Source organism: Salvia hispanica, chromosome 5 (assembly GCF_023119035.1).
Source record: "Salvia hispanica cultivar TCC Black 2014 chromosome 5, UniMelb_Shisp_WGS_1.0, whole genome shotgun sequence".
Lineage (NCBI taxonomy): Eukaryota > Viridiplantae > Streptophyta > Magnoliopsida > Lamiales > Lamiaceae > Salvia > Salvia hispanica.
The window spans coordinates 8,686,760-8,712,264 of record NC_062969.1 but is presented as its reverse complement, the minus strand read 5'-3'; the positions used below and the strand labels follow the sequence as shown (position 1 = coordinate 8,712,264).

General features: G+C 42.2%; 6 protein-coding genes and 1 non-coding gene across 10 annotated transcripts; 5 read left to right on the top strand and 2 right to left on the bottom strand.

Moving 5' to 3' along the window:
• The first annotated feature begins 8,151 nt into the window (after nt 1-8,151).
• LOC125188510 (extra-large guanine nucleotide-binding protein 1-like) lies at nt 8,152-12,843 on the top strand. Of its 2 annotated transcripts, none has more exons than XM_048085382.1 (8): nt 8,152-9,570; nt 9,655-9,792; nt 9,879-9,983; nt 10,065-10,247; nt 10,575-10,749; nt 11,090-11,337; nt 11,439-11,602; nt 11,740-12,843. In XM_048085382.1, the coding sequence occupies exons 1-8, from the start codon at nt 8,434-8,436 to the stop codon at nt 12,326-12,328; spliced, it is 2,739 nt and encodes a 912-aa protein (XP_047941339.1). In that variant the 5' UTR covers nt 8,152-8,433; the 3' UTR covers nt 12,329-12,843. The 2 variants fall into 2 exon arrangements, with proteins under 2 accessions (XP_047941339.1, XP_047941338.1); XM_048085381.1 differs by having other exon boundaries at nt 8,153-9,570; nt 11,087-11,337.
• A 778-nt stretch (nt 12,844-13,621) lies between these two features.
• Nucleotides 13,622-13,694, top strand: TRNAA-CGC. The gene has a single exon. It is a non-coding gene; the product is annotated as a tRNA-Ala (tRNA).
• A 491-nt stretch (nt 13,695-14,185) lies between these two features.
• On the top strand, nt 14,186-15,693 carry LOC125186189. Its single transcript, XM_048082535.1, has one exon. It carries the CDS (start codon nt 14,246-14,248, stop codon nt 15,632-15,634), a length of 1,389 nt encoding a protein of 462 aa, XP_047938492.1. The 5' UTR covers nt 14,186-14,245; the 3' UTR covers nt 15,635-15,693.
• A 269-nt stretch (nt 15,694-15,962) lies between these two features.
• Nucleotides 15,963-16,680, bottom strand: LOC125186190. The gene is made up of 2 exons (XM_048082536.1): nt 16,537-16,680; nt 15,963-16,466 (listed from the first exon to the last, which is right to left on the bottom strand). Exon 2 carries the CDS (start codon nt 16,452-16,454, stop codon nt 16,092-16,094), a length of 363 nt encoding a protein of 120 aa, XP_047938493.1. The 5' UTR covers nt 16,455-16,466; nt 16,537-16,680; the 3' UTR covers nt 15,963-16,091.
• Nucleotides 16,681-17,177: 497 nt separating this feature from the next.
• Nucleotides 17,178-19,379, top strand: LOC125189350 (pentatricopeptide repeat-containing protein At3g57430, chloroplastic-like). The gene has a single exon (XM_048086635.1). The coding sequence runs from the start codon at nt 17,178-17,180 to the stop codon at nt 19,266-19,268; it is 2,091 nt and encodes a 696-aa protein (XP_047942592.1). The 3' UTR covers nt 19,269-19,379.
• A 126-nt stretch (nt 19,380-19,505) lies between these two features.
• On the bottom strand, nt 19,506-21,183 carry LOC125186568 (B3 domain-containing protein REM6-like). 3 transcript variants are annotated; one of them, XM_048082949.1, is made up of 4 exons: nt 20,833-21,183; nt 20,326-20,431; nt 19,896-20,243; nt 19,506-19,816 (listed from the first exon to the last, which is right to left on the bottom strand). In XM_048082949.1, the coding sequence occupies exons 2-4, from the start codon at nt 20,419-20,421 to the stop codon at nt 19,583-19,585; spliced, it is 678 nt and encodes a 225-aa protein (XP_047938906.1). In that variant the 5' UTR covers nt 20,422-20,431; nt 20,833-21,183; the 3' UTR covers nt 19,506-19,582. The 3 variants fall into 3 exon arrangements, with proteins under 3 accessions (XP_047938906.1, XP_047938904.1, XP_047938905.1); XM_048082947.1 differs by having other exon boundaries at nt 20,326-20,443; nt 20,833-21,182; XM_048082948.1 differs by lacking the exon at nt 20,833-21,183 and having other exon boundaries at nt 20,326-20,809.
• Nucleotides 21,184-23,572: 2,389 nt separating this feature from the next.
• On the top strand, nt 23,573-25,256 carry LOC125187636. Its single transcript, XM_048084258.1, has 4 exons — nt 23,573-23,765; nt 23,927-24,247; nt 24,555-24,662; nt 24,766-25,256. The coding sequence occupies exons 2-4, from the start codon at nt 23,930-23,932 to the stop codon at nt 25,060-25,062; spliced, it is 723 nt and encodes a 240-aa protein (XP_047940215.1). The 5' UTR covers nt 23,573-23,765; nt 23,927-23,929; the 3' UTR covers nt 25,063-25,256.
• The last annotated feature ends 249 nt before the right edge of the window (nt 25,257-25,505 follow it).

Below are 25,505 nucleotides of genomic sequence, written 5' to 3'. Positions count from 1 at the left end.
AAGCTGGCTAAACAACTAACTCTGGTACTAACGAACAGCGACATCATCTTCTTCAACTAAATTGCGCAAAAACTCAGAATAAAACAACATGAACCAAATCGGAACAGAGCAGACCGAATCTAAACCATTTTAAAGAGTAACAATGAAGAACTAAACAGAACTAAAGAAGCTAGACGAAGTAAAACAGAAAGTAAGCGGAAAACTCAAAATCCATGCACAACTCAACCTCCTCACTTCGGATCCAACCTCAGACGCTAAATCCACTCCGGATCCAAGCGTCCGACTCAAACTCCAACCAAAAGAAACATTTCATAACTTCAGATTTAAACAACAACCTCCAATCAATCAACAAACCACAGATCTATCACCAAATTCCCAGATCGAGATACCACCGCAGCAAAAACAGAGATCAACATATAACTTGTCAAAATAAACTCTCAACAGCAGGATCTATGTAAATCAACTTGGAAAAAAAAAACAGATAAACACAAACAAACAGAAGTGAATAGATAATCAGTAGCATCAACAACCGAATCGACTCCCAAAAGTGAAGTTCGACCGTGAAAGTGCAAAACAACTGAAATTTAAAGAGATTGTATCTTCGCCCTCAAGCGGACGGTGTTGCAACTGAAACTTTCTGAAGAAATAAACCCCTTCGGAACCGAAACTACCCCAGATCTCTCATTCCCAAGTATGTGTTATGTGTGTGAGCTAAGAGTGAGCGAAAAAAAAAGTGATAATTTGTGTGTTGCATATAGGCGTTGGAGTGGGGCCAGCCCTCAGCTACTGACTCCCTCCTTCACGCCTTCTTTTCCCTTAGATTCTGCTCATTTTTTACTTCATTCCTTCGCTAGATTGTTTCCTTCAGCACCTCCTTGATCTAGCGATTCTGTCACACACCTGGCTTATAAACCGTGTTAGACCCAGCAAAATGTAACGCTTTTCACCATATAACCGATGCATGAAATTAGCCTTATCAATGGACTTGTGCTTGGTTGAATTACGCCCGACGCTAGCATCTCTGCTACCAACCTCTCCATCTCATCCTTTTGGATATGATTGTATCGGTAGGGTCTGACTGATACAGGCAAAACCCCTGGCTGGAGGGTAATGCGGTGGTCCGTCCGCCGGGCTGGTGGAAGGGAGCTGGGGCCGTTGATGACAGCTGGAAACCAAGGAAAGGACAGGATCAAAGTCAAACTGGTCCTTCGATATATCGTCGGTCATCGAACGGAGTACCCAACAGGCATCGCCCGCCTCCAAAGTCTGAATGTCACGCGCGGAGCATGCCCGATGGGTTAAGGAAGGGTCGCCTCTGATCGCCACATGCCGACCTTGCACCGAGAACTTCATAGATAAATCATTCCAATTGGCGGTCACATAACCCAAGGAAGCTAGCCACGACACACCTAAAATAACGTCAATGTTCCGCAGAGGAAACACATAACACGAGAGTGTAAAGACCTCAGAAGACACAGTCAGGGCGATGGCTCTGCAAATCCCCGCAGCCCTGACCCGAGAGCCGTCGCCTAAAGTCACCGAGTAGGGAATGGTTGGTGTTACCGGTAATTTGAGTAGCGTAGCAAGCTGATCTGAAATAAAACAGTGACTAGCTCCGCTATCCACCATTACCAGCACCTTATGCTGGCCGATTTTTCCGACTAATTTCATGGTCTGGGAGGTATCCAGCCCGTTCGAAGATAATTCTGACAACTCTAATTCCTGATCGGATTCCCACCCCTCCGGCTCCACGGCCGAGCCATCGGGCAAGATTTCATCACCGTCGTCATACACTAGCACGTTGAGAGTCTTTGGAGGGCAACGGTGAGTGGGACCAAATTTCAAACCACACTTAAAGCACGTACCTGCTGCAATGTGCTTTCGGTATTCCTCCGTTGACATATTCCTGAATTTCCGTGAGGGGTTCCGGGATGGTCCCATGGCTGATTGGGGCGAAAATGATTGGGAGTACCCTTTTGAGATAGCCCGCGCCGAACCTGCTGCCGACGTGGCTGATTGGCTAGCGGTCAGCGACTTACCCGAGTATGGGGGCAGATTCCCCGGAACTTGGTCGATGTCGAGGGCTAGCTGGACCGCATCCGAATAGTTTGTGACCTTGGCCGCCTTCATTTGCAAGCGAACATCAGGGCGAAGGCCAGCCAAGAAGAAGCCCAAGTATTGATGATATGCTAGGTCCAGTACCAAGGCGAGGCGTGACTCGAAAACCGCTACATAGTCAGCCAAAGAGGCAGTGTGGCGGACCGCTGCGAAAGCCTCATATTCATCCAAAGCGCCGTTGTTCCCGAAATGCTTCATCAGTTCCTGTAAAAAACGATCCCAAGAGAGGTTGGGAATGCGTTTGATCAATAGTTGGTACCATGGGAGTGCTGGTCCCGTCAAAGCCACCATGGCTACCTTCACCCTGTTCTCCACTGGGTATTAGAGACCAGGAAATATTGCTCGGCCCTTGCCAGCCATCCGACCGCCTCGGATCCGTCGAAAGAGGGCATGGTCAGAGATGCAGTGGTCCCTTTTTCCGCGGTGCCCGGCTCCAGGTTCTCCGCAGATTCCTTGTCAGTGGGTCTGCCATTCGTCTTTCGCATCTCTGCGATGAACAACTCAAGTTGAGAAGCCACCGCCGAAATTCGTTCGTCCGTCTTTCGAAACTGGGCATTCAAATTGCCCACGGAAACTTGTAGGGAATCAACACCTTTCTCCAATTTCCCGGCAGCCTTCTCTAATCCGTCAAGTCGCGAGTCCGTATTCCGAGTGTTAACCATCGTCACCGCACCAATTTGATAGAGTAAAGGCCGTCAGAAGACCAAGAGCACAAGGAATGCTCCGGAATTGCTTAGAATTAATCACTCGATTGCCGCTTAATCAAGACACAATGAATATGATAAATAAAGATGGAAGTATCTCGGCTTTATTTGATCACAGTAAAAGAACAAGGAACAACGGAAGATAAAAGTCCTCACCAGGAGGCCTGCGCTAAAACGCCCTAAAGATCGAGTTTCCAAGATGATTTCTCGTCTGTGGAGAGCTCAATATTTATAGGCTTACAATAACTAATGGAGCTAAAAAAGTGCAACAACTTAATCATGAAAATAACAATTAACAAATGCCGAGATTTTTTATGCTGACTCCTTCTATTTTTCTGAGTTGTTAGGCTAAACAACTCCCCTGCTTTCTCGCTCATATCTCTTCCAGCGTGTATCAGCTGCCGTGCACTTTTGAATTGGGGTGTGGCTGGGTCTGCCGGCCGCATCGTGCCTGAAGCGGAAATACAGATATCGACACTCCAAAGCGTCAACGATACGCATAAACAACTCCCTGCGCATTCTAAAACGCTGCCTGAACATGTTTGCGGGAAACCGCGGGTCCGGAGCGAAGTTGTCGTCATATAGCCGCTGATGTGCAGCTACGTGATCCCGATCAATCACTGCTCGGCGGTGGACAACGGGTGGAGGGCGAGGTACCGCCTGATGTTCGACCCTTCGCATGTACCGCTCTATCTCACGGTTCATGTAGGCCTCCATAGTCTCGTTCATCCGCCATTCGTACTCCTTAGCATCCCCACCACTACCACCACTACCACCACTGCTACCACCCGCGTTACTCATCGCTCGATATTGCTCTTGTACATAAATTTAGAGAGAGAAAAACTCGTTAAAACAAGTGGTGCAAATGAAAATAAAACTAAAATCGCGTTTATATAGTTTTTCAAAAAAATTCAAAAACAAAAAAATGAAAAATAGCGCTGGCCGATTGCTCGCCGATCGGCACGCCACAATGGCGGCCAACGCATCGGCCAGTGCTCGCCTATTCTCTCGCCGAAATTGCGCTGGCCGATTCCAATGGTTCGGCTAGCCGACCGGCTAGCGACGCGAATCGGCTAACCGGTGGGCTAGCCGCTATTGAAGATGCTCTTAAAGCATGATTTTGATTTTTATACTACTCTTATGTTCTTTTGATACATGATACACATCTTGTTTGACCACCGCCATCATTTAGTCTACATTGACATTGGCTTTATTTATACATTTAATTTGATATTAATATTTTTATTAACATTATTGATTTTTGAAATTATACAAAAGTCATAGTATCTCAGTTTGTTCTTTCATTCGTAATTTAAAGTTACAGAGAGAATGAATGAATAGATCATTGATTATTTTTATGTAATTTTAAATACTAGTATTAATTATGTAAGGTAGTACTCCCTCCGTCCCAGGGAAGATGATCCATTTCTTGGATGACACGGGATTTTATGTTTTGTGTGTTAAATGGAGAGAGTAAAGTAAGAGCATCCGCAATGGTCGGCTAGCGACCGGCTAGCCGATTCTTCGCGCTGGCCGGTCGGCTAGCCGAACCATTGTAGGCGGCCAGCGGTAAACCGGCCAGCCGATCGGCGTGGGCTGGCCGATTGGTGGGCGTGGCCGATGCGCTAGCCGATCGGCTAGCCGCCATTGTAGCTTCCCGATCGGCCAGCGCCGATTTTTGTTTTTTTTTTTTTTTTTTACAAACCTATATAAACGCGATTTTCGTTTCATTTTCATTTGCACCACTTGTTTTAACGAGTTTTCTCTCTCTCTAACTTTCTGTACAAGAGCATCATCGCGCGATGAGTAACGCGGGTGGTAGCGGTGGTGGTAGTGGTGGGGATGCCGAGGAGTACGAACGGAGGATGAACGAGGCTATGAATGCCTACATGAACCGCGAGATGGAGCGGTACATGCGTATGGTGGAACAGCAGGCGATACCTCGCCCTCCACGAGTTGTCCACCACCGAGCAAGTGATTGATCGGGATCACGTAGCTGCACATCAGCGGCTGTACGACGACTACTTTTCAGAGAACCCGCGGTTTCCCGCCAACATGTTCCGGCGGCATTTTAGAATGCGCAGGGAGTTGTTTATGCGCATCGTTGGGGCATTAGAGCGTCAATATCTGTGTTTCCGCTTCAGGCACGATGCGGCCGCGGCAGACCCGGCCACACCCCTATTCAAAAGTGCACGGCGGCAATCAGGCAGTTGGCCTACGGAGGCGCGGCAGACATGTGGGATGAGTACCTCCACATCGGTGAATCGTCAGCCCTGAAATGTCTGAAGGAGTTCTGTGGGGCGTGATCAACATTTTCGGTGAGCAGTACCTTCGAAGCCCTACTCCCGAAAATTGTCAGAATTTGATGCAGATGCACGGGGAGAAGCATGGGTTCCCCGGATGTTAGGCAAGACATAGATTGTATGCATTGGGAGTGGAAGAACTGTCCGACTGCCTGGAAGGGGGCCTACACGACCGGCTACAAGTCAAAGAACCCCACGATAATCCTCGAGGCCGTAGCTGATTACCGGCTGTGGATCTCGCATGCGTATTTTGGGGTAGTCGGGTCGAACAACGACTTCAACGTCCCCGAACTCGCCTCCCCTCTTCAACGAGAAGTGCCAGGGCGTCGGTCCAGCCGCCTCATTTGTGGCCAACGGCAACCGGCATGATATGGGCTACTACTTGGCGGATGAGATATACCCTCGGTGGCCGGTCTTTGTGAAGACGATCCGACAAACAAGTGATGAAAAGAAGGCCTACTTTGCGCAACGACAGGAGTCGGCGCGCAAGGACGTGGAGCGCGCATTTGGTGTGCTCCAGTCTCGATGGGCGGCAATTAAGGGTCCAACGCGTTTGTGGGATGTCGGATGCGTTTCCCAGATAATGTACGCATGCATTATCCTTCACAACATGATCGTCGAAGACGAAGGCATACAACTGACTAGTTGGGTCAGTGACGATGAAGCCGGTCCAAGCCACGGAACGACCACCCCTAGTGTACGACGTGGGGTACCTCTCGATGAAGCCGGCCGCCTTCAAGGAATTTGCCAACATGCGCCAAGTGGATGCTCATATTCAACTCCAAAAGGATATAATTGAAGAGTTGTGGGCACGGAGGATTGCACGGCGATAGTTTTTTTCTTTATTATGCATGTAATTTTTTTTTTTATCTATGTAACTTTTTTAAATGCAATTAATGAATTTTCCCGTATATGTGTCGTAAATTTAGTTCCGTATTTTAATCGTAATTTTAATTCCGTAAATGTAGTATATTTTGAATTATTTTTATTGCGGTTGGCCTATGGCTGGCCTAAATCTGATGTGGCAGGTGGATTTTTTAGTGTTGCTGACGTGGCAGGGGAGAGAATGGCTGGCCTAAGCACCATTGCGGATGCTCTAAGAGATGGGATAAAGTAGAGATAAGGGGGTTTCCATTTTAAGTAATGGGCCATCTTGGTTGAGACAAACCAAAAAGGAAAGTGAGTCATTTTTAATGGGACGGAGGAAGTATTAAACAAAATAAATGATTAAAACAAATAAATGGGGTTTGCATGGGGTAAACGAACTGGTATTCATGAATGACTGTACTCATATAATGTACTCCACTATGTAGTGTAACATTTTATTTCTATATATAATTACTTGATATAATTATTTATATTAAATATTAAATATTAATTAATTATAGCAGTTCATGTACATTAGAATAGCACAACAATTTATATCCGTTATGATAAGCTAGTTCAAATGTGTATAAGATTTTTGGTACATTGCATCTGTGCTTTGATACTTCCCTTTTAAGTAATTGTACGTGGTAGAAGGTAAAGACAATAAAAAAAAGACTTTGGCTCAATTGTTTTCGCAATTGCAGTTAGAATAATATTTTTGAATTTATAATTGATTTTTATCTTCTCATTGATCAAGATATGAAACTCCATCCTTCCTACATAGGTCAGCTCGAGAAATTTCTTACGTCGTAATCTGTGGCTGTTGCTGTTCTTAAATATTGAAGGCAAAATAGTCTTTGTTAATGTTTAAAAGATCGTTACATCTAACACACTACCAAAATAAATTTATAATTTAAGTTATGATTTTAAATTATATATTATCAATGTATCATTTTGCATGAATCAATATGAATGGAGATTTTATTGCTTCGGTCGACCCAGCACCTTCTAAATTTTGTGCAAGTGTTAGTTAGCCACATAATTATTGATTAAACAAATTAGAGACCTAAAAAAGATAACTCAAATGTGGGTGTCACGATGTAAATTAGTTGGTAAAATATTTCTTCATTCATATAATAGGCAGGAGGTTCAAATCATTAATGGATTATTATCGATTCTGATAGATAAGAAGGGAAAAATAACTCAAATTTAATAAAATACTAAGTCTATAAGATAGGAACAGAGAAAATTGGTTGAAGATCTATATAAATGGAAATGTGTCCCACCGGTCACCAATTTTGTGGTATAGGCTATATACACTTTTATTGCAATCGAAAATTAAAAAAATACCCTCATCTCTCCCTTGTCGCTCACGGTCTCACCCCTGACCCAGACCCAGACCCAGACCCACATGAAATAGTATCATCTCATATAGTAGTAGTACTGTAGTAGTATTATTTAATGCACACCATGTTGAATTCATATTTTGCATAAGTTACGTGTCAACCAATTTGTTGTCCACCAACCAAACAAACGCATTTACAAGTTACTCCTATTAAGATTATGATTCCTTGTACAGTTATACTCCTTATCATGTGTTTCGAATATAAACAAAAATTATTCAAATTTTAACTTAGGTTATCGAGATAATTATCTTTAATTAACTAATTAGAGTAATAACTGAATTAACTAATTGACAAAATGGAATTTGTAATAAACGTTTAATTGATATAGTAAAAGGATATATAATTTTAAAATTACAATATGCTTCAGAAATTCTAATTGACAAAATAATAATACTAGTAGTAATAGTTATTATCATCATGATCCAAAATTTTAATAATTATATTAAGATTGTCAAGTTATTAACTGATAAAATCTAATTACAATACAGTACTATAATACTAAAATTCTTGATATTACTTACAGTTATTCTATGATTCTATATTTTGAATTTTAGTAGAATTTTAAAATTAAAATACTATTATTAAATTAGTTTCAGAATGACAACAATATAAAATAGTGGCCATTTTTCGGCTGGCTTGTTTCCCACTCTACTTTGCACTTTGCAGTCAAAATTTATTCATCCAAACGCGTTGATCAAGAAAATTATGGCCTTTGAAAATTTTGATGAAGAATCGGTCTTCAAGCAGCCATGTCCACTTTCAAGTCTTCGTTCCTATCTCACGAAATTTCCAAGTCTTCTTCATTTATCAACCAAGTCCAATCAATCTCCATTATTTTATTTCTATTCTTCAATCTTTCTCCACCATTTCCAATTTCTTTAGATAATGGCAAGTTTCCACACTACAAGATTACACATTTTCTACTCCCCCTGCTGAAACCGACAATGGTTCTTCGTCAATGATTGATTCATCTGTTGCACTTCTGATTTCAAGCCTAAAATCCTAAATTCTCCGATTTTGATTGCTTCACTCGATATGACTAGCGTTTTGAGGAATTTCTGGCCTGGTGCTTCCTCGTCGAAGAACGACGATCACGACGATGAGTACAGCGTGGAGTACTCCTTCGCGGTGGAGTACAGCGGCCCTCCGCTCAGCCACGAGATTCCGCAAGTGGTTCCGGTGGATGTCCGCCGCATTCCTACGGCGGCGGTGGCTGCCAATGCCGTGATTATTAGCAATCTCGCCATACCAGTTCTTCAGCCAATTGGAAGAAAATCCGATAAATCTGGAAATAATTCGTCAATTGAGCGGAAATTGAGTACTGGCTCACGTGTTGGTGAATCTGTGAGGGATAGAGGGGTTTATTCGAGTAAATTGGAGAGCTTTTCGGAGAAGGAAGGTGTGTTGGAAGGGAGATCAGTTGATGCACACAACGTGTTCGGTGAAAGTTCCAGCAGCTCTGGCACTATGGGGTTCTCGGATGGCCGTGATGATTCCAATCAGCTGTCAGGGAGCTCGGATTGTGAGGAGATGGGGGAGGAGAACAAGGCCAATGTGTTGAATGATGACCTCTCGGAGACCACCACGTGCAATTCAATCGAAGAGCTGGAAGAAGAATGTGAGGCAGAAGCTTCGGGTGCAGCCAGCAGAGCACCGGTTGTGACATTCCGTGACCTGTCTTTGACTGATTCTGCGTCCGAGGAGAGTGATCAAGACGAGGCTGTAATGTCACCAGAGAGGCCTGCGTTGGTGGAGGACGTGAAGGGGCTGTGCCACAGGTGCAGCAGGAAAGAGCGGTTTGCGGATAGGGAGGTTTGCATCGTGTGCAATGCGAAGTATTGCAGCAGGTGTGTACTGAGAGCAATGGGGTCAATGCCGGAAGGGAGGAAGTGCAACACCTGCATTGGTCACCGTATTCATGAGCCGAAGAGGGGAACGCTTGGGAAGAGTTCAAGAATGATGAAAAAGATGCTGACACGCGATGCTGTTAAAAAGATCATGAGCGCGGAGCTCTCATGTCCGGTTAACCAGCTGCCGCCTCATCTGATCTATGTGAACGACAAGCCATTGTCAATTGAAGAGCTGGTTACGCTGCAGAGCTGCTCGAATCCTCCCAAGAAGCTTAGACCTGGGAGATATTGGTACGACAAGGTGTCTGGATTTTGGGGGAAGGTGAGAGGAAGAGCTGTTTCTTGGACTTTAGGCTAATTTCGTGTGTTGTTTTATTTGTGTAATACTTTTTGGCTGAATGAGCAGGAAGGAGAGCCACCATGCCAGATTATCAGTCCCCTGCTGCAGACTGGTTATCAAATTAGGCGAGATGTTAGCAATGGTGCAACAAACGTGCTGATCAATGGTCGGGAGATAACCAATCGCGAGCTCTGGCTGTTATGGGTATGTCATGTGTAAGGGATTTCCTCGAGGCACTATTATTTTGAAGGTGTAGATGAAAGCTGAGCAGTTTATTGTGATGTTTGCAGGCTGCTGGAATCAGCTACGAGGGCGAGCCTCACTTTTGGATCAGTGCTGATGGATCCTGTAAGCTTGAAGGCATGAATAATGTGATTGCAAAATTATGGGAAAAGGTAAGCCAAATATTTTTGTATGTTCTTTTCAATTGATGCATTTATTGTATGGTTATTGACTGTGCTGAAAATGTGTCACAGAAACAAGCCAAGATGTTATGCATGGCTCTATCTTTGCCACTTCCTTCTAGTAGGGCTAATCCTGCTGGCGAAGACTCCGTCAGAGATAGGGAAAATGTTGCAAAGAGGATAGAACGGAACATGATGTATAAACTTCTCCTTGTAGGCTGTGATCAGTCTGGAACGAGTACGATATTCAAACAGGTGAGGCTTAGGTGGTGGAATATATCTTCTTGTTTTGATTGAGTCTCCAATTTGTTTGTCGCTGGTGATACTTTGATGCTCTTTAGTTTGAAATCTGTATTTATTTTGGCCTTTTGAGCTCAGATCTGCTAAATATGTTTTCTGTAATGTGAATTGGATTTATATGTTGCAAAAGAAGCAAAATTAGCAATAATGTCTAAAGCTGCATATATACGATGCAAGTTGATGCATTGAACTTGAATTCAGTTGCATGAAATTTCATACTCCTCTTATTATTAAGGTGCATTTTATGACGAATCTGTTTGTTTGCCTATTTGTTGTGTCCAGGCGAAAATTCTGTACAATGTCCCCTTTTCAGAAGATGAGAAGCAAAACATCAAAAACATGATCCAAAGAAATTTATATAGATACATTAGCATTCTTCTTGAGGGGCGCGAGCATTTCAGAGAAGAAGATGCAATGGATTTAAGAAGGCGACGTGCTGACAAGCCTGGTCCTTCAGGTATACATACAGTTAGTTATTTTATTGACATCAGTTAGTAATCTCTTAGATAAGGAGTATTTCCTAAAAGAGGGCCTTTCTCTCAAAATAGGCCAAGCATCACTTCCACTTTTGGAAAACTAACAAATGCAAAGATACTCTTAAATGATGTGAAGTTTTCATATTTGGAAAATAGATTGAATTCGAAATTTCAAAGATTTGTGTGTTCTTGCTAGTCACAAAATGTGATGAAACATATATACATGCAAGTCCTACACATTTTAGAATATTTTTGCATAAAAGAATCCTAGTTTGGTTATATTTTGCATAACTAAATCCTTTTGTTGTCTTCCTTCAGTAGTGAAAGAGGAATCTGACCAAGTAGATGAGAAGAATGCTTATTCGTTCAGTCGAAATCTGGAAAATTTCTCGAGTTGGCTACAGCAAATCACGATGACAGGCAACTTAGATGCTATATTTCCAGCTGCTACTCGAGAGTATTCACCTCTAGTCGAGGAGCTATGGAAAGACAAAGCTTTTCAAGCCATTTACAGACGGAGGAATGAGCTGCCTATGCTGCCTAGAGTTGCTAACTACTTCTTAGATAGAGTGAGTCGTAATATATGGTCTTTTCTCTTTAAGATGCTACATCCTTCGTTCAATCTTAATTTTATCCACACATATTTATAAGCTTCTCTCTGTATCAAAAGGCAGTTGAAATTTCGCGGATGGACTATGAGCCATCTGAATTGGATATCCTATACGCAGACGGCGTAACTTCTTCAAATGGAATTGCATCCATGGAGTTTTCTCTTCCAAAATCGTCTCAGGATGGCTACATGGAAAGTCTAGATCATAATGAGCCACCGTTGAGGTGTGTTGCATCGGAACTCTGATTTACTGCATCCAAATTGAAACCCAAGCATTGATTTTTGAACATTGCAGAGAGAGTGTTCAAGTTGGTTTAAATAAATGATTTTTTTCTTAATTATTTAAATTTTGTGAATGCAGCTGTGAACTCATCAGAGTTCATGCAAACAGCCTTGGAGTGAACTGCAAGTGGCTGGAGATGTTTGAAAATTCCGACCTCGTCCTATTCTGCATTTCCCTCACAGAATACGCTGAGTACCACGAAGACATAAACGGGACGCGATCAAACAAGCTGTTGGAGACCAAGCGACTCTTTGAGAGGATCATCACTCATCCCACCCTTGCCGACAAACAATTCCTTCTCATCCTCAACAAGTTCGACCTGCTGGATGAAATGATCTATGAAACTCCCCTATCACAGTGTGAGTGGTTCCAAGATTTCAACCCGGTGATGAGCAAACACCCTCACAATCCCAATAGCAACAACAATCCCTCGTTGGCACAGCGCGCCTCCCACTATGTTGGTGTGAAGTTCAAGAGGCTGTTCTATTCCCTGACCGGGCGAAAGCTGTTTGTGGTACAAGCAACGGGGCTGGAGGCAGATAGCGTCGACAAAGCCCTTAGGTATGGCAAGGAGATCCTCAAGTGGGAAGATGAGAGACATACTGTAAGCATGAATCAAGATTCTAGTGAGAGCTTTGATCCAAGTTCCTCTGCTTACACCTCTTGAAGCCCTTCTCGAGTTTTGATGCAATCCAAGAGAGCAAATGTATATAGATTCAAGTTTTTTTTGTGTGTAATAAACTGGCAAATGTGTCAAAAGTAGAGTAAGTGCAAGAGAAGTATGTATCCACATTTGGACCAAAGGAAAATTCATTCATTCAATATAGAGTACACATTAATACAGGATGAAAACATTCTTATACAAATATACATGTTGCTGCTACATTTTGGATTCTACAAAGAGCTAATCCCTTTTCCACATTGAATTTCAAGAGGGGGCGAACCGGTCAAGGAGCAACAGAACTATTGTTTCCGGCATAGCATCTTCGTTTCTTTCCGTCGTCGTCGCTGGTGATGAAGAAGGAGAGCCATGTTGTTTCGGTTCTTGGCTTTTCTCATCAGTTTTCCTAAAACTTGATAGGAATGGGTTTTTGGCTCTCACCTTTGCAAACATTCCTCTCCCTGATTCTCCAATGCAAACTTCACCTGCAGCTCCCATTTTTTTCTGTAACACTCAAAAAGTTTTTTCTTTTCTTTTTTTACTTGTTTCTCCTCCTCATTGATAGAGTGTATTTATAGGAAAGAGTCATGAAGGTTGAAGTTCATTACACACACAAACAAACACAGTGGGGAGATATTTATTTTGGATTAGCATGAAAAATCAATGTGTGGAGGCCCATAACATGCGGATTATTCTGCAATAGGAGAGAAGGGTCAAGAATAGCATGCTCACATGCTAAGTGTGAATCTATAAGTGAAAAGAATATACAAAAGGAATCATGTTTGTGCATATAAAATTGTGGAGGGAGGCTTGCTACCATTCATTTGTTGAAATTGAGGGTTTCGTCACATATGGGCTTCAAAAGGGCAAAAAAAGAAAAAGAAAAGAGATATTTATTGGGCTTTTATTATAGAGTTAATCAGCAGTCAAGATTTTTTGCACAACTAAAAAACAAATTAAAAAAAAAATTAAAAATGAAAATTTTTTTTTGCACAACTCAATATCGAGTGGTTCCCACTATAAACTAGTAAGAGTTTTCAATGTCACAAGCCTCAGTGAAAGATGATGATCTCTAATTATATTCCCAGCGTCCCATAGAAATTGACTATATTTTTTTTTTCGTCCGTCCCATAGAAATAGTCCACAATCCACTACAAAATTTTAATTACTTTTTCTCCTTTTTTTTAATTTATCAATTATACATTAAAATCCGTATCTTCTTAAATGGCCTATTTTTATGGGACGGAGGGAGTATCATAGTTGCAGGAAATATGTAATCAGAGTATAAATATCGAAGAAGGGGGTGTAGCTCATATGGTAGAGCGCTCGCTTCGCATGCGAGAGGCCCGGGGTTCGATTCCCCGCACCTCCATCTCCTTTTTTCACTCTTTTTCCGGCGGGGGAGTTGCAATAAAGCCGCAAAATGCTGCCTGACTTCCTCGCGTGTGGCCTTATCACGAGAAATGTATTTTGTTTGTTTAAAATAATTTATCATTTTTATTCATCAACCTAATCAGTTTTAACATACTCCACTATTCACTGTTATATAAGAAAGACAATCAGTTTTTAGAGCTAAAAGATGAAGAAAGCTCCACAAAATATTGTAATCGGATAAACTTTCCCTAGTGACTATACAATCTTATAACTTGGTTGCATCAAGTCCAATGTATCCCATGTAACGTAAGGCCGTTTGACCAAGTGGTACAACAAGTAAACGAATTATTTGAGCTCCAAGTTGCATCGAGATTTTAAAATTAACAACTAGAACTCATTGTTTAATCCTCCTTGCTCATCCGTGGAATCTGTTACTAAAATTTAACTCAACATGCCCAATAAATAATAATGAACCTAGATCTTGAATTTTATAAAAAGTTAAAAACCCTCCAACAATCCCAACCAAGTCACAAACAACCCCTCACACACATGGCTTCATGGCCCCGAATCCGCCTCTTGTGGCGCTGGGCCGTCGTCCTCTGCGGCGTGGCCGCCCTCCTCACCATCCAACTCAACGCCCTCTTCGCCGAATACAAGAAGGCAGCAAGGTTGATGATGCTGCAATCCCCCCTCCTATCCTTCCAAGAGCTCGATCAAGTCGAGTACCTCACCCTCCTGCCCCCTCGCAGCCTCAAACACCCTCAAACCATCAACCTCAATGATGAATTCCTCAACGAATCCTCCCCCGCCCGCCCCCTCTTCTTCCCCAGTCCCTGGTACGCCACCCTCGATCCAACTAAAACCAACACAAACGCCACCACCCGCTTCTTCTTACCGGAGAAAATCTGGCTCGACACAGCCGGCCACCCCATCCAAGCCCACGGCGGCGGCATTCTCTTCGATCACAAATCCGCCACCTATTTCTGGTACGGCGAGTACAAAAACGGCAAAACCTACCACGCTGAATCCACCGGCACCGCCCGCGTCGACGTCATCGGCGTCGCCTGCTACTCCTCCAAAGACCTCTGGGCGTGGAAGTTCGAAGGGATCGCGCTGGCCGCGCATCCCTCCGACCCCACGCACGACCTCCACAAATCGAAGGTTCTAGAAAGGCCTAAAGTCATATACAACGAAGAAACAAACAAATTTGTCATGTGGATGCACGTGGACGACGCCACGTACAGCAAGGCCGCGGCCGGGGTGGCTGTAAGCGACCACCCGACCGGGCCGTTCACGTATGTGCGCGGCACGAGGCCTAACGGCTTCGACAGCCGCGACATGACCGTGTTCAAGGACGAAGACGACGGCGCGGCCTACCTGATCTACGCGTCGGCGAGGAATAAAGAGATGCACATCAGCCGATTGAGTGAGGATTATACGGAGGTGGAGAATGTGACGGTGAGGGCGCTGATCGGGATGCACCGGGAGGCGCCGGCGGTGTTCAAGCACGGAGGGGTGTACTACATGGTCACGTCCGGGTGCAGCGGCTGGCTGCCCAACGAGGCGCTGGTGCACGAGGCCGAGTCGATGCTTGGCACGTGGGAGACTATTGGGAACCCGTGCGTGGGGGCGAATAAGGAGTACCGTGCGGCTACGTTTTTCTCGCAAGGGAGCTTCGTGCTGCCGATGCCGGGTGGGGGCGGAGGTGACCGTGGGTTGTTCATTTTCATGGCGGATAGGTGGAATCCGGCGAATTTGCGGGATTCGAGGTATATGTGGCTGCCGTTGACGGTGAAGGCCAAGTTTGAGAGGTATGGGCCGTTTCCATTGTGGTCTAAAGTGGCTATATTTTGGCATGAGAGATGGAGGGTTCCTATTAAGGATAATGGAGAGACTTATTATGTATCTAAGCCTTTTAGCGCAGGGGATGATTTGTGAATTAAACACCACAATCCTCTGTTTTCAACTCTATCTTTTATGTAATTTTTTTCATTTCAATGCATTAGCTACTATTGTTGTGGTAACAACAGGGAATGTGCGAAGCAATCGACGGAATCCCAAACGTGACATGCCCCGACCTAAACTAAGGCTCTGATATAGGTGGTGCCTTAATTCACACCAGAATTTCACATTAGTACTGGGACACTTCCCAAAGGCCTGACCCTGACAAATTCACGGTTTTGTTTTTGGGACACTCTCAAGGCGTTACACAGTAACGAAGTAGGGGTTGGATTTTGGTTGCACATTTATTAAACATGAATAGAAATATACAACTCAATGTATTATGTAAAATAATGGAATCAGTTGTACATTGCAAATAAAAGGAGATGCAATTGAAAAAGGACAAGATAATATAGATAGGCTGTGTGTGTACAACAAACACCTTGTTGATTGATCATTCTTCCTCGACGAAGGCTTCGATCCGGAGGAGGACGAAGCCGATGGCGACGCCAACGAGAGTGATGCCGTTCATGATGGCGGCGATCCGGAAGATCTCCGCGACATTACTGCAGGTGGAGGTGAGAGCGCCGCCGCCGCTGCTGCTCTTTCTCCCCTGCTGTTTCAAAGAGCTAACTATCTTTGCAAAAGACTGGTCGCTGGTGACCGAAAGGCCTAATGATGCCACGTGGTTGTGTGCCTTGAGCCCTCCGAATGAGTTGAGCCCGTTGATGTACCTCACTCTGGTTCGGCCCACGGATGGCCTGCTGGGGCCCACCACCGCCGCCACTGCCGTCACCGGAGATATAGCCGTTGCCATTTTGCTTGCACTCTGTATAATTAAAGAAAGAATGGTTAGCTAGTGAGTGTAGGAGTTATGAATGATGTGTGTGGTTTGTTACCTTTGTTTGATGCAAGAAAATTGGGATGATGGGGAATTGAATGAGAGGAGGAGTTTGTATGGGAGAGATATGATGTAAGTGTGGATAAGGTAGTGGAGAATATGTGAATGAGGCTCATTTTTTAAGTAGTTTCCTCACCTCTTACCAGTGGCTACAAACAAGATTGGCTTATTATTGGAATACTAAGTTAATTTGTTTTTGCAAGTTGCAACCATTTTCCCTTTACCTAAATTCATTTAATAATTAACAAAAAAAATTTAATGTTCTATTAATAATGTCCTAATTGATCATATTATAATATTTTTATAAATATACATAAATATTTTCAGTAAGAAACATCAATAACGCTTGAATCAACAGAATTGATTCAATCTGAATTTTGAAATTTCGACCAAATTTCCGATTTTTTTGCATTGCACCAAAAGTTATTTACATGGACTAGTACTATAAATTTTCTTGAGTAGTAGTACTATTTGTACTAAATTTTAAGTACTTTTTTTTCTCCGTTTATGTTACCAAAATGAATTAAGGAATTCAATGTTTTGCCTCTGCCAAAAAGCGTGTTGCAATTCTACTAGTTGAATTGAAATTGAATATTAGCACTTGAAACCTTCCACTATAATCTGTTGTAGCCGTTGTAAATGAACTCGATTTCACAAGCATCCAATTCATGGCGCCAAAACGTTCTCAAAATACACCTAGCATATTATTCGACTCAAAAAATGTCGCACGCATCGACTCTCCAAAAGATCAGAGATATAAGGCCTCTGCATCAAGCCCACGCTCATATAATCGTGTCAAATCTCTCTGGAAATGTTTTCCTATGCAACAGGTTGATGAATGCATATGCCTCTTGCGGATTTGTATCGATATCTCAGATTATATTTTCTCAAATTACGGACAAAAATTTGGTGTCTTGGACGATTTTGCTATCTGGGCTCACGAAAAATGACCGTTTCTTCGAAGCTGCTGAGGTGTTTAATGAGATGATGGTACTAAAAATTAGGCCGAATGAGAGAACAATCGCGACTGTTTTGCCTGCATTTGGAAAGTTAGGGAGGGTATTATTGGGGAAATCTGTACACTGTTATTGGATAAGGCGCAATTTTGGTGGTAATGTGTTTGTGGAAACAGGTTTGGTTGATATGTATTCAAAATTTGGGTGTACGAGGATTGCGAGGAATGTGTTTGACAATATGTCTGTGAGAAATGTGGTCTCGTGGAATGCGATCATTTCAGGATACTCCAGTAACGGATATGGAGGAGAAGCGTTGCAGATGTTCATTTGGATGAAGAGGAATGGGCTGCCGTGGGATATTTTTACTGTGATGAGCTTGATTAGTTTAGAGGATTTTAGAGTAGGAACAGGGATCCATAGCTTGGTGGTTAGAAGTGGATATGAGAATGATCCACTGATTAGAACGGCTTTGATGGGATTGTATATAAATGGAAATTTTGTTGATGATGCTTATCGTATATTTGAGGAGATCGGTAAGAAGGACTTGGTTGCTTGGACTTCGATGTTGAGAGGGTTTTTGAAGAGTGGGAATTGGAGAAGGACCGTTGAACATTTTAAGAAGATGATGGGAGAAGACAAGATAGCGCTGGATTATGTATCTCTTATAACCATGCTTTCGGGTTGCAGCTGTTTCGGAGCTTTGGAGCAGGGAAGGCGAATGCACGGTCTGGTTTTGAAAACTGGTTTGCAAGATGATCTCTTTGTTGGTTCAGCTGTAATAGATATGTATGCTAATTGTGCAAGTATGATAGATGCAAAAAGATACTTTGGAGGTATGGTAGAGAAAGATGTTGCGTGTTGGAACACGCTGATATCTGGTTATGGCATGATTGGATGTGGGAATGAAGCCATAGACACATTCTTAAAGATGAAGGGTTCGGGTCTAAGTCCAGATGAGTCGACGTTGGTATCAGTCCTGTGTGCTTGTAGTCATGCTGGTCTGGTCGAGAAAGGGCTCCGAATCTTTGATCAGATGACCAAAGTTTGGAACTTAAGTCCTAATTTGAAGCACTATGCCTGTGTTGTTGACCTTCTTGGTCGTTCTGGGCGAATAAATGATGCTTACTCACTCACGAAGAGCATGCATCTGCAGCCGGGGCTTGAGATATACAGTTCTTTGCTTACTGCTTGCAAAATCCATAGGAACTTTGAGTTGGGAGACGAGATCGCTCAAAAACTTGTTGAGTTGAAACCTAATGACGCAGGGCAGTATATATTGCTCTCAAACGTGTATGCTTTGGCTGGAAATTGGGATTGTGCAAGACTGAGTAGAGTATCTTTGAAATCGAACAACTTGAAGAAGAACCCTGGCCTTAGTTATATGGAGATAAATGGAGAAATGTTCATATTTATGGCACGCCAGAGAGACCATCCTCACTACCTAGAGATTAGGGACTTCCTTCAAGGCTTGATCTTGAAAATAAAAGCTGCAGGATACGAGCCTGACACCGACTCTGTGCTCCTAGATGTGTCGGATGATGTGAAGAGAGATATTCTGTTTCACCACAGCGAGAAGCTTGCTATTGCTTTTGGACTGATGAGGACTAAGCCGGGATCAGTAGTTCGGATCACAAAGAATCTACGGATTTGTGATGATTGCCACTTAGCTAGTAAGTTCGTCTCCAAAGTCTATGCGCGAGTTCTGATTATAAAGGATGCCAATCGCTTTCATGTTTTTCGTGATGGCATATGCTCCTGCAGAGACTGGTGGTGAATGTTGGATGCAGAGCAAACGTTCTCTGATGTTCGATCTTGCTCTACTCAAACAAGGAGTTTTTTTTAATTTTTTCGTCGAGGCTGTACATAAGATAAAACATCTTTACTCCTTTCCAATTATTTAGAATTTGCTTGTTAGCATTTTTAGCACATTTTTTTACTGCAACTAACTATCTTATTGATCTTGAAATAAAACCCAGCAATTAATATGTTGAAAGCAAGGAAACACTTTATCACATAATGCAAACTAAGGTTAAATAAGATCACATGATCAGTTCCATGGACAATTCAAAAGATGGTAGTTACATTCTTTCATCTGAGAACGTGGAATTTCATCACTCTCTTCTCAACCAGCTCAAAAATGCAGACGTCACCTTTCTTGATGGAACGAGCATCTGCGAGGGCCTTCCATCCTCCAGTCATAGCAAGACGATTGCCGCTCGTGACGGTAATAGTGACTGGCCAAGAAACCCCATCAGAGTCCATCAGCACCATTGGCTCCTTGGACAAAGACATATGCCATCTCGAAAAGTGGGTTGGAATCACCTGCAACAAAACACATACAAGTTCTCGGTCATATCTGTTCACCAAAATTCATAAAACCATTATTCAAAGTGCATCTCACCATTGAGCATTTGTGGCCAACATTGTAGCGTTTAATCTCGCGCCTGAAGAAAGGGAAAGATGAGGCGAAAGGAGGCGCGGAGGCGGCTGGCTGATCATATTTCTTGAGCCAGCCATTGCTGCCATAGATTTTCACATCAAAAGACATCCCACCATTGTATAGGAAGTGTGCCCACTCTGCTCTTCCTAAGTCGTGACTTTCGACGAAATGTGGCCATCCTTGGATGAGATAGACGCCGCCGTCTCTCTGCTCCAGCTTCGTGTCCCAACTCCCACAGGGACTCCTCAGGGCCACCGTTTCAGTTTCCTCGGTTGCCAAGTGTTCATCGAAAAACTTGGTCGGAATTTTCTGCACAGTTTATATAATCATGAGAGAATCAATATTAGTATAGTCAAGATTTAGAGACAAAGTGATTTTCCAACCTACTTACCAACTCTTTCAGATTGTCAGACCACATGATTTGGAAGAAGGAAGGCCTTGTGTCTGGACTTCCCCAACTTCCCTCTCCATCCTTGTCCTTCTCCATCTCAGAAAACCTTGATTAGAAGCTTCAAATTAACTTGAGTTAGTGACAAAACTATAAGACACACACACACGCACACATGGTATGTTTGGTTGGTTTGCACAGTCAAAACATGGTATTCATGTAAGTGGGCTATTCATGATTTTAGAGATAGTATACTTTTGGTAAAATTTGTATATAAAAAGAAAACTTTTTTATGAGCATCAACAAAACAATGAATTGGGAATTGGAGAAACAGGAAAGCAGTAGTCAATGATGATAAAATTTAGTGCAAAAAACATCACAAAGGAGTGGCTTGATTTTGTTAAATAACATATGAGTAGGCAAATTCCAAAGTGAAATAATCAAAATAAATACCAAATCAACAAGAGAAGCCTAAAATTTCAGGTAAAGGTGTAAGATAGAATGAATTACCGTCAGTAGAGGAATACTGAGGAGAATCAAAGTCACACACGAGCCCAGAATTTGTTCCACCAAGGAGAAGAAAAAGGGTAATTCCGATAAGTCTCAACCTTGATCTTTACAAGGTTGAAATGAGTGGTGCTACAAGTTTTGGGGGTTTGTATTATTGGAAATGTGAATTTTGTTGAATTATTTTGAACTTGCAGTTTTCACACAGACAATGCAGGATGGGAAGAAAAAGAGAGAAAGAGCCATGCATGCACAATATAGCAACTTTTCTTTTTATGTTCAAATAAGATTATAGCTGCAACCTACACTCTGATAAATAAATATGGCCCATTACAGCTACAGTGGTGGTAATTTCAGGAGATAGGTGCAGGAATTCCAAACCCTTTTTTTTTTCGTAATCACAAGCTGTTTAAATTTAAATATTATGGTGAAATTTTTCGGTCAAAAATTTAAAAAGTGGCTGACTAAAATATAATTAAATGATGATTATATAGTCGAACGTTGTGTCTACGGAGTATTTTTTATTTGCCACTTCACACATATATAATTTCCCATGATTATGAGATAATTGAGAGCAATGATATACTCAACCATTTTTTAAAAAAATTATGGTATTAAATAGAATTTGACCAAACTAAACTTTATGATTTTTCTAGCAATTATTAAAAAAAAAATTCCACCTCTTAATCTCCTATTCATATAAATTGTTTTATCTTTGAGATACAATAAAACTCTATTAACCTAGTAATAAAGTGGTCAATATGTTTTTGCTTCAGTTTTAAATTTATTGTATAGCAATTTTTAAATTTGATGTTGCAATAACTAAATAAATAATTTTGAATATTTTTGGCCTTTTAATTATGATGATCAGATGATTTGTACAACGCTGCAACCTAACGTCATTGCTTGGTGCACCTATAAAGGCTGGCTTCTACTGATGCAATGGAGATGTTTATTTATTACTCCTAGTTGGTAGAAACAAAAAAATCTTCGATAAATTCAAAGTAGATAATAGTAAATCATTGTCACCTTTAACAAGTTAATGATTCAGATGTTGAGATCTTAATTTACATGTTGGCATCATGCAAGGTTAATTGGTTAAAGTTGAATATGATTTGTCTTACCGAATTTGATTATAATTTGTCTTTACTGTTACCTGTTACCGTATTAGAAAGGAATTGTTACTTTAAGTTATTAAAGATTTATTTTTGTTTGAGAAAATGTAAATACTATTATCTCCGTTCCATGAACAAAAACAAAACAATACTAGTTTTAATAGTACTGCTAAATTTGATAAAGTAAAAAAAATATATAAAAAGAATAAATGGTAGAAGTATTATTAGTGGATAATGAGAATAATTATTGGTGAAAATTGAGAATAATTATTGGTGAAAATTGAGAATATTGTCAATGTTTACCTGGAGAAAAAGCTTTTCAAAATAAAGTTTTTTTATCTTATAAGAGCATTCGTATCGTCGAGACAGCGTTGCGAAGCTCGTCTCGTCGAGACGAGACGAGACATCTCGTCGCGCGATGCGTGCCGGCGAGGCCGGCCTCGAGCTGGCGAGACGACGCGCGCGCCCACGTGGCGCGCGCTGGAGCATGGCGTGACGCCCAATCGCCGGCCCGCGAGTGGGCGTCGGAATTATGACGTAATAATTTTTTTTTATAAATTCGAATTTAATAAAAAAAAATAAAATTCAAACGGTCAAATGACCGTTGGGAACAAACGGTCGAATTTTTAAATTTTTTTTTTCTTTTTCTTTTAGTATTCTATAAATATACTCCATACTTCATTCACCATTTTACACACAAACACTACTCTCATTCCTCTTCCATTTTACACACAAACACTACTCTCAAATTGTTGAAAACATGTCCGGCGATGGAAACTTCAAGTATGTCGATGTTTGGTCGCAAGTCCACCACCTTGAAAAGTGGGCTGGCGGTGTCGAGTTGGGCGTGAAACGCACGAAGCACACTGCGCGTGGCCACTACTCGTCTAGTGATGGCGGCGAAGGCAACACCTCACGTGAGGGCACGCAACCGATGATGCAGGGGGGTCTTCTTCCGGTACACGACATCGGCCGCAAGGGAACAAGGCGGCGAAGGCGGCTAGAACGAGAGGGAGAGGGAGGGGCTGCGGCGAATCAAGCCAGGCGGGCTCGGGCTCGGGCTCCGGCACGGGCATGGGCTCGAACACCCTAATGTCCATGCGGTCGCCACGATGGCTGACCTTTCAAAAATGACTCCTGGCCAAGTTTCAGCCCATATGGCCGGAATTGAGTATATGAGAGCTCAACTTGGTATATGGAACTTGGGTGCACCGCCGACTTCGGGGGATGATGATTCGCCGGCGGAGTAGTTTTTATAGTTTAATTTAGAGTATTTTAATTATGTATTTTTTTTATTTTTTAGGATTTTAAATTATGTATTTTTTTTATTTTTTAGGCTTTTAAATTCTAATATTTATTTTATTTAATGAAGTGTGTTTTTATTAATTGAATTTGTTAGAATTAAAAATAAAAAATGAAATTGAATGAATAGTTAAGAGATGGTTAAGAGATGGAGGGATGCAGGTGCTGTCTCTTAGTTAAGAGATGAGCTGAAAAGTACAGTGAGATTCATGAATAGTGAAGAGATGAGACGGATAAGAGACAGGGTTGCGGATGCTCTAATGGAATAGATTTTTTAATCGAATTATGACGTAAAGTTAACATTAAGAATTTAAGATATTCAACTTTTACAGTTGCAGGAAGAAACCTCCCCTTAATCCCGCCCTTCCCTTTTCATTGATTTTCTACATTTCCTGTGATTATCTCTCTCTCCCGCAATTTAACACGTAAACCGCCAATTTCAAGTTTATTTTTGGAGGTTGAAGAAGAAGCCGTTCTTTTAAGGAAATCACAGGAATAGCGATACCATATTTGATTTCTGTGAGTTAATTTAATCCTATTGTTTTCAACACCTTATGAATTGATCATACGATGTGGTTTTCTCATCGGAATTCTGTTTTGATCTTCATCGGGACGTTGTGTTTATTCAATTTGAATCCAGATGATTCGTGAATTAGTATAACTGTGGTATTGAATCGTAGGCGATGAATCCGAATCCGGCGACAACGGCGGCAGCATGGATGATGATTGCGGCGTTGGCGCTGATGGCGATGATTCCGGCCTACGCCGGCGACACGAATCCGGTATTCAGCCCATGTACGGACACAAAAGTTCAGAAACACGACGGATTCACCTTTGGCCTCGCGTTTTCTTCAAGGAACAATTTCTTCTTCAACGACATTCAGCTTTCCCCCTGCGATTCTCGCCTCTCCCTCGCCATCAACGGCGCGGAGCTCTCTGTTTTCAGGCCCAAGGTCGATGAGATCACTCTGCTTACCATCAACAGCACCACCTTCGATCCTGTGAGCCTTCCTCTACTTATCTATGATTGATTCATCATTCGTTTGTAGCAATTATGTTTGTTTTGTGATCAAATTAGGTATCTGCTATTGTTGGTCAGAGCAAATTAGGAGGTTATAGGTGGCTTTTGCATTGATTCATCATCCATTTGTAGCAGTTATGTATGTTTTGTGATCAAATTAGTTATCTGCAATTGTTATTCAGAGCAAATTAGGAGGTTATATGGTGGCTTTAGCATTGATTCATCATTCATTTGTAGCAGTTATGTTTGTTTTGTGATCAAATTAGTTATATTCAATTGTTATTCAGAGCAAATTAGGAGGCTATATGGTGGCTTTTGCTGGACGAAAGTATGCAGCTCGATCCATCCCTATATTTGTCGCTGATGCCAATTACATCGTCACCAGCTTCACCATGGTAACAATCTTTCTTTCTTAATTGATAAATGAACATAAATTTAAAGGCCGCGTTGGTAGTTTGTTTGAAAATGTTGTTTGAAGTGGATATTTGATGTTGGCAGGTTCTTGAGTTCCAAAAGGGCACCCTGCAGAATTTGTACTGGAAGAAATTCGGGTGTGGGTCGTGCAGTGGGAGCTCGGTCATGTGCCTCAACAACACAGACTGCGCGGTCAAGAAGTCCAGCTGCAGAAGCGCCGGAGGCTCTATCGGTTGTGATGTAGGGATACAGTTGGCCTTCTCCGGCACTGATAAGAACTACAACGTGCTCAACTCGTGGTACGAGGTGGCAAATCTCCGGCAGTACTCCCTCTACGGCCTCTATTCCGATCTAAGTAACTCATTCAGTGGCCTCTTCTGAGTACGGCCTCTATTCCGATCTAAGTAACTCATTCAGTGGCCTCTTCTGAGATTACTACGTTGCATATTTGATACTGTATTAGCAACCTAAGCATTGTCCCACGAATTCTGAGGAATGTATTTGATGCAGAGATGCAAACCTTGCACACACACATGCATAATTGTCCACATATGAATTTGTGTCTTAATTTTCTACTGTCAGTTGAGAGAGGAAACTATGGATTTAGGATTTTATCAGTCTCAATAAAACCAAGAAAACAGGTAGAAACAAAGCAGAAGTCACAAATGTGCGCAGCTCGTGCTTTTTAGGCTGAAGGATGATGAGATTTCTCTGCTTACCATCAATGCACACTGCGACCAGCTTCACCATGAGAAACTGAATCTTGTTCAAATTTTTTCGTGATGGCAACTTCTTGAGTTTCAGAAGAGCAGCCTGCAGAGCTC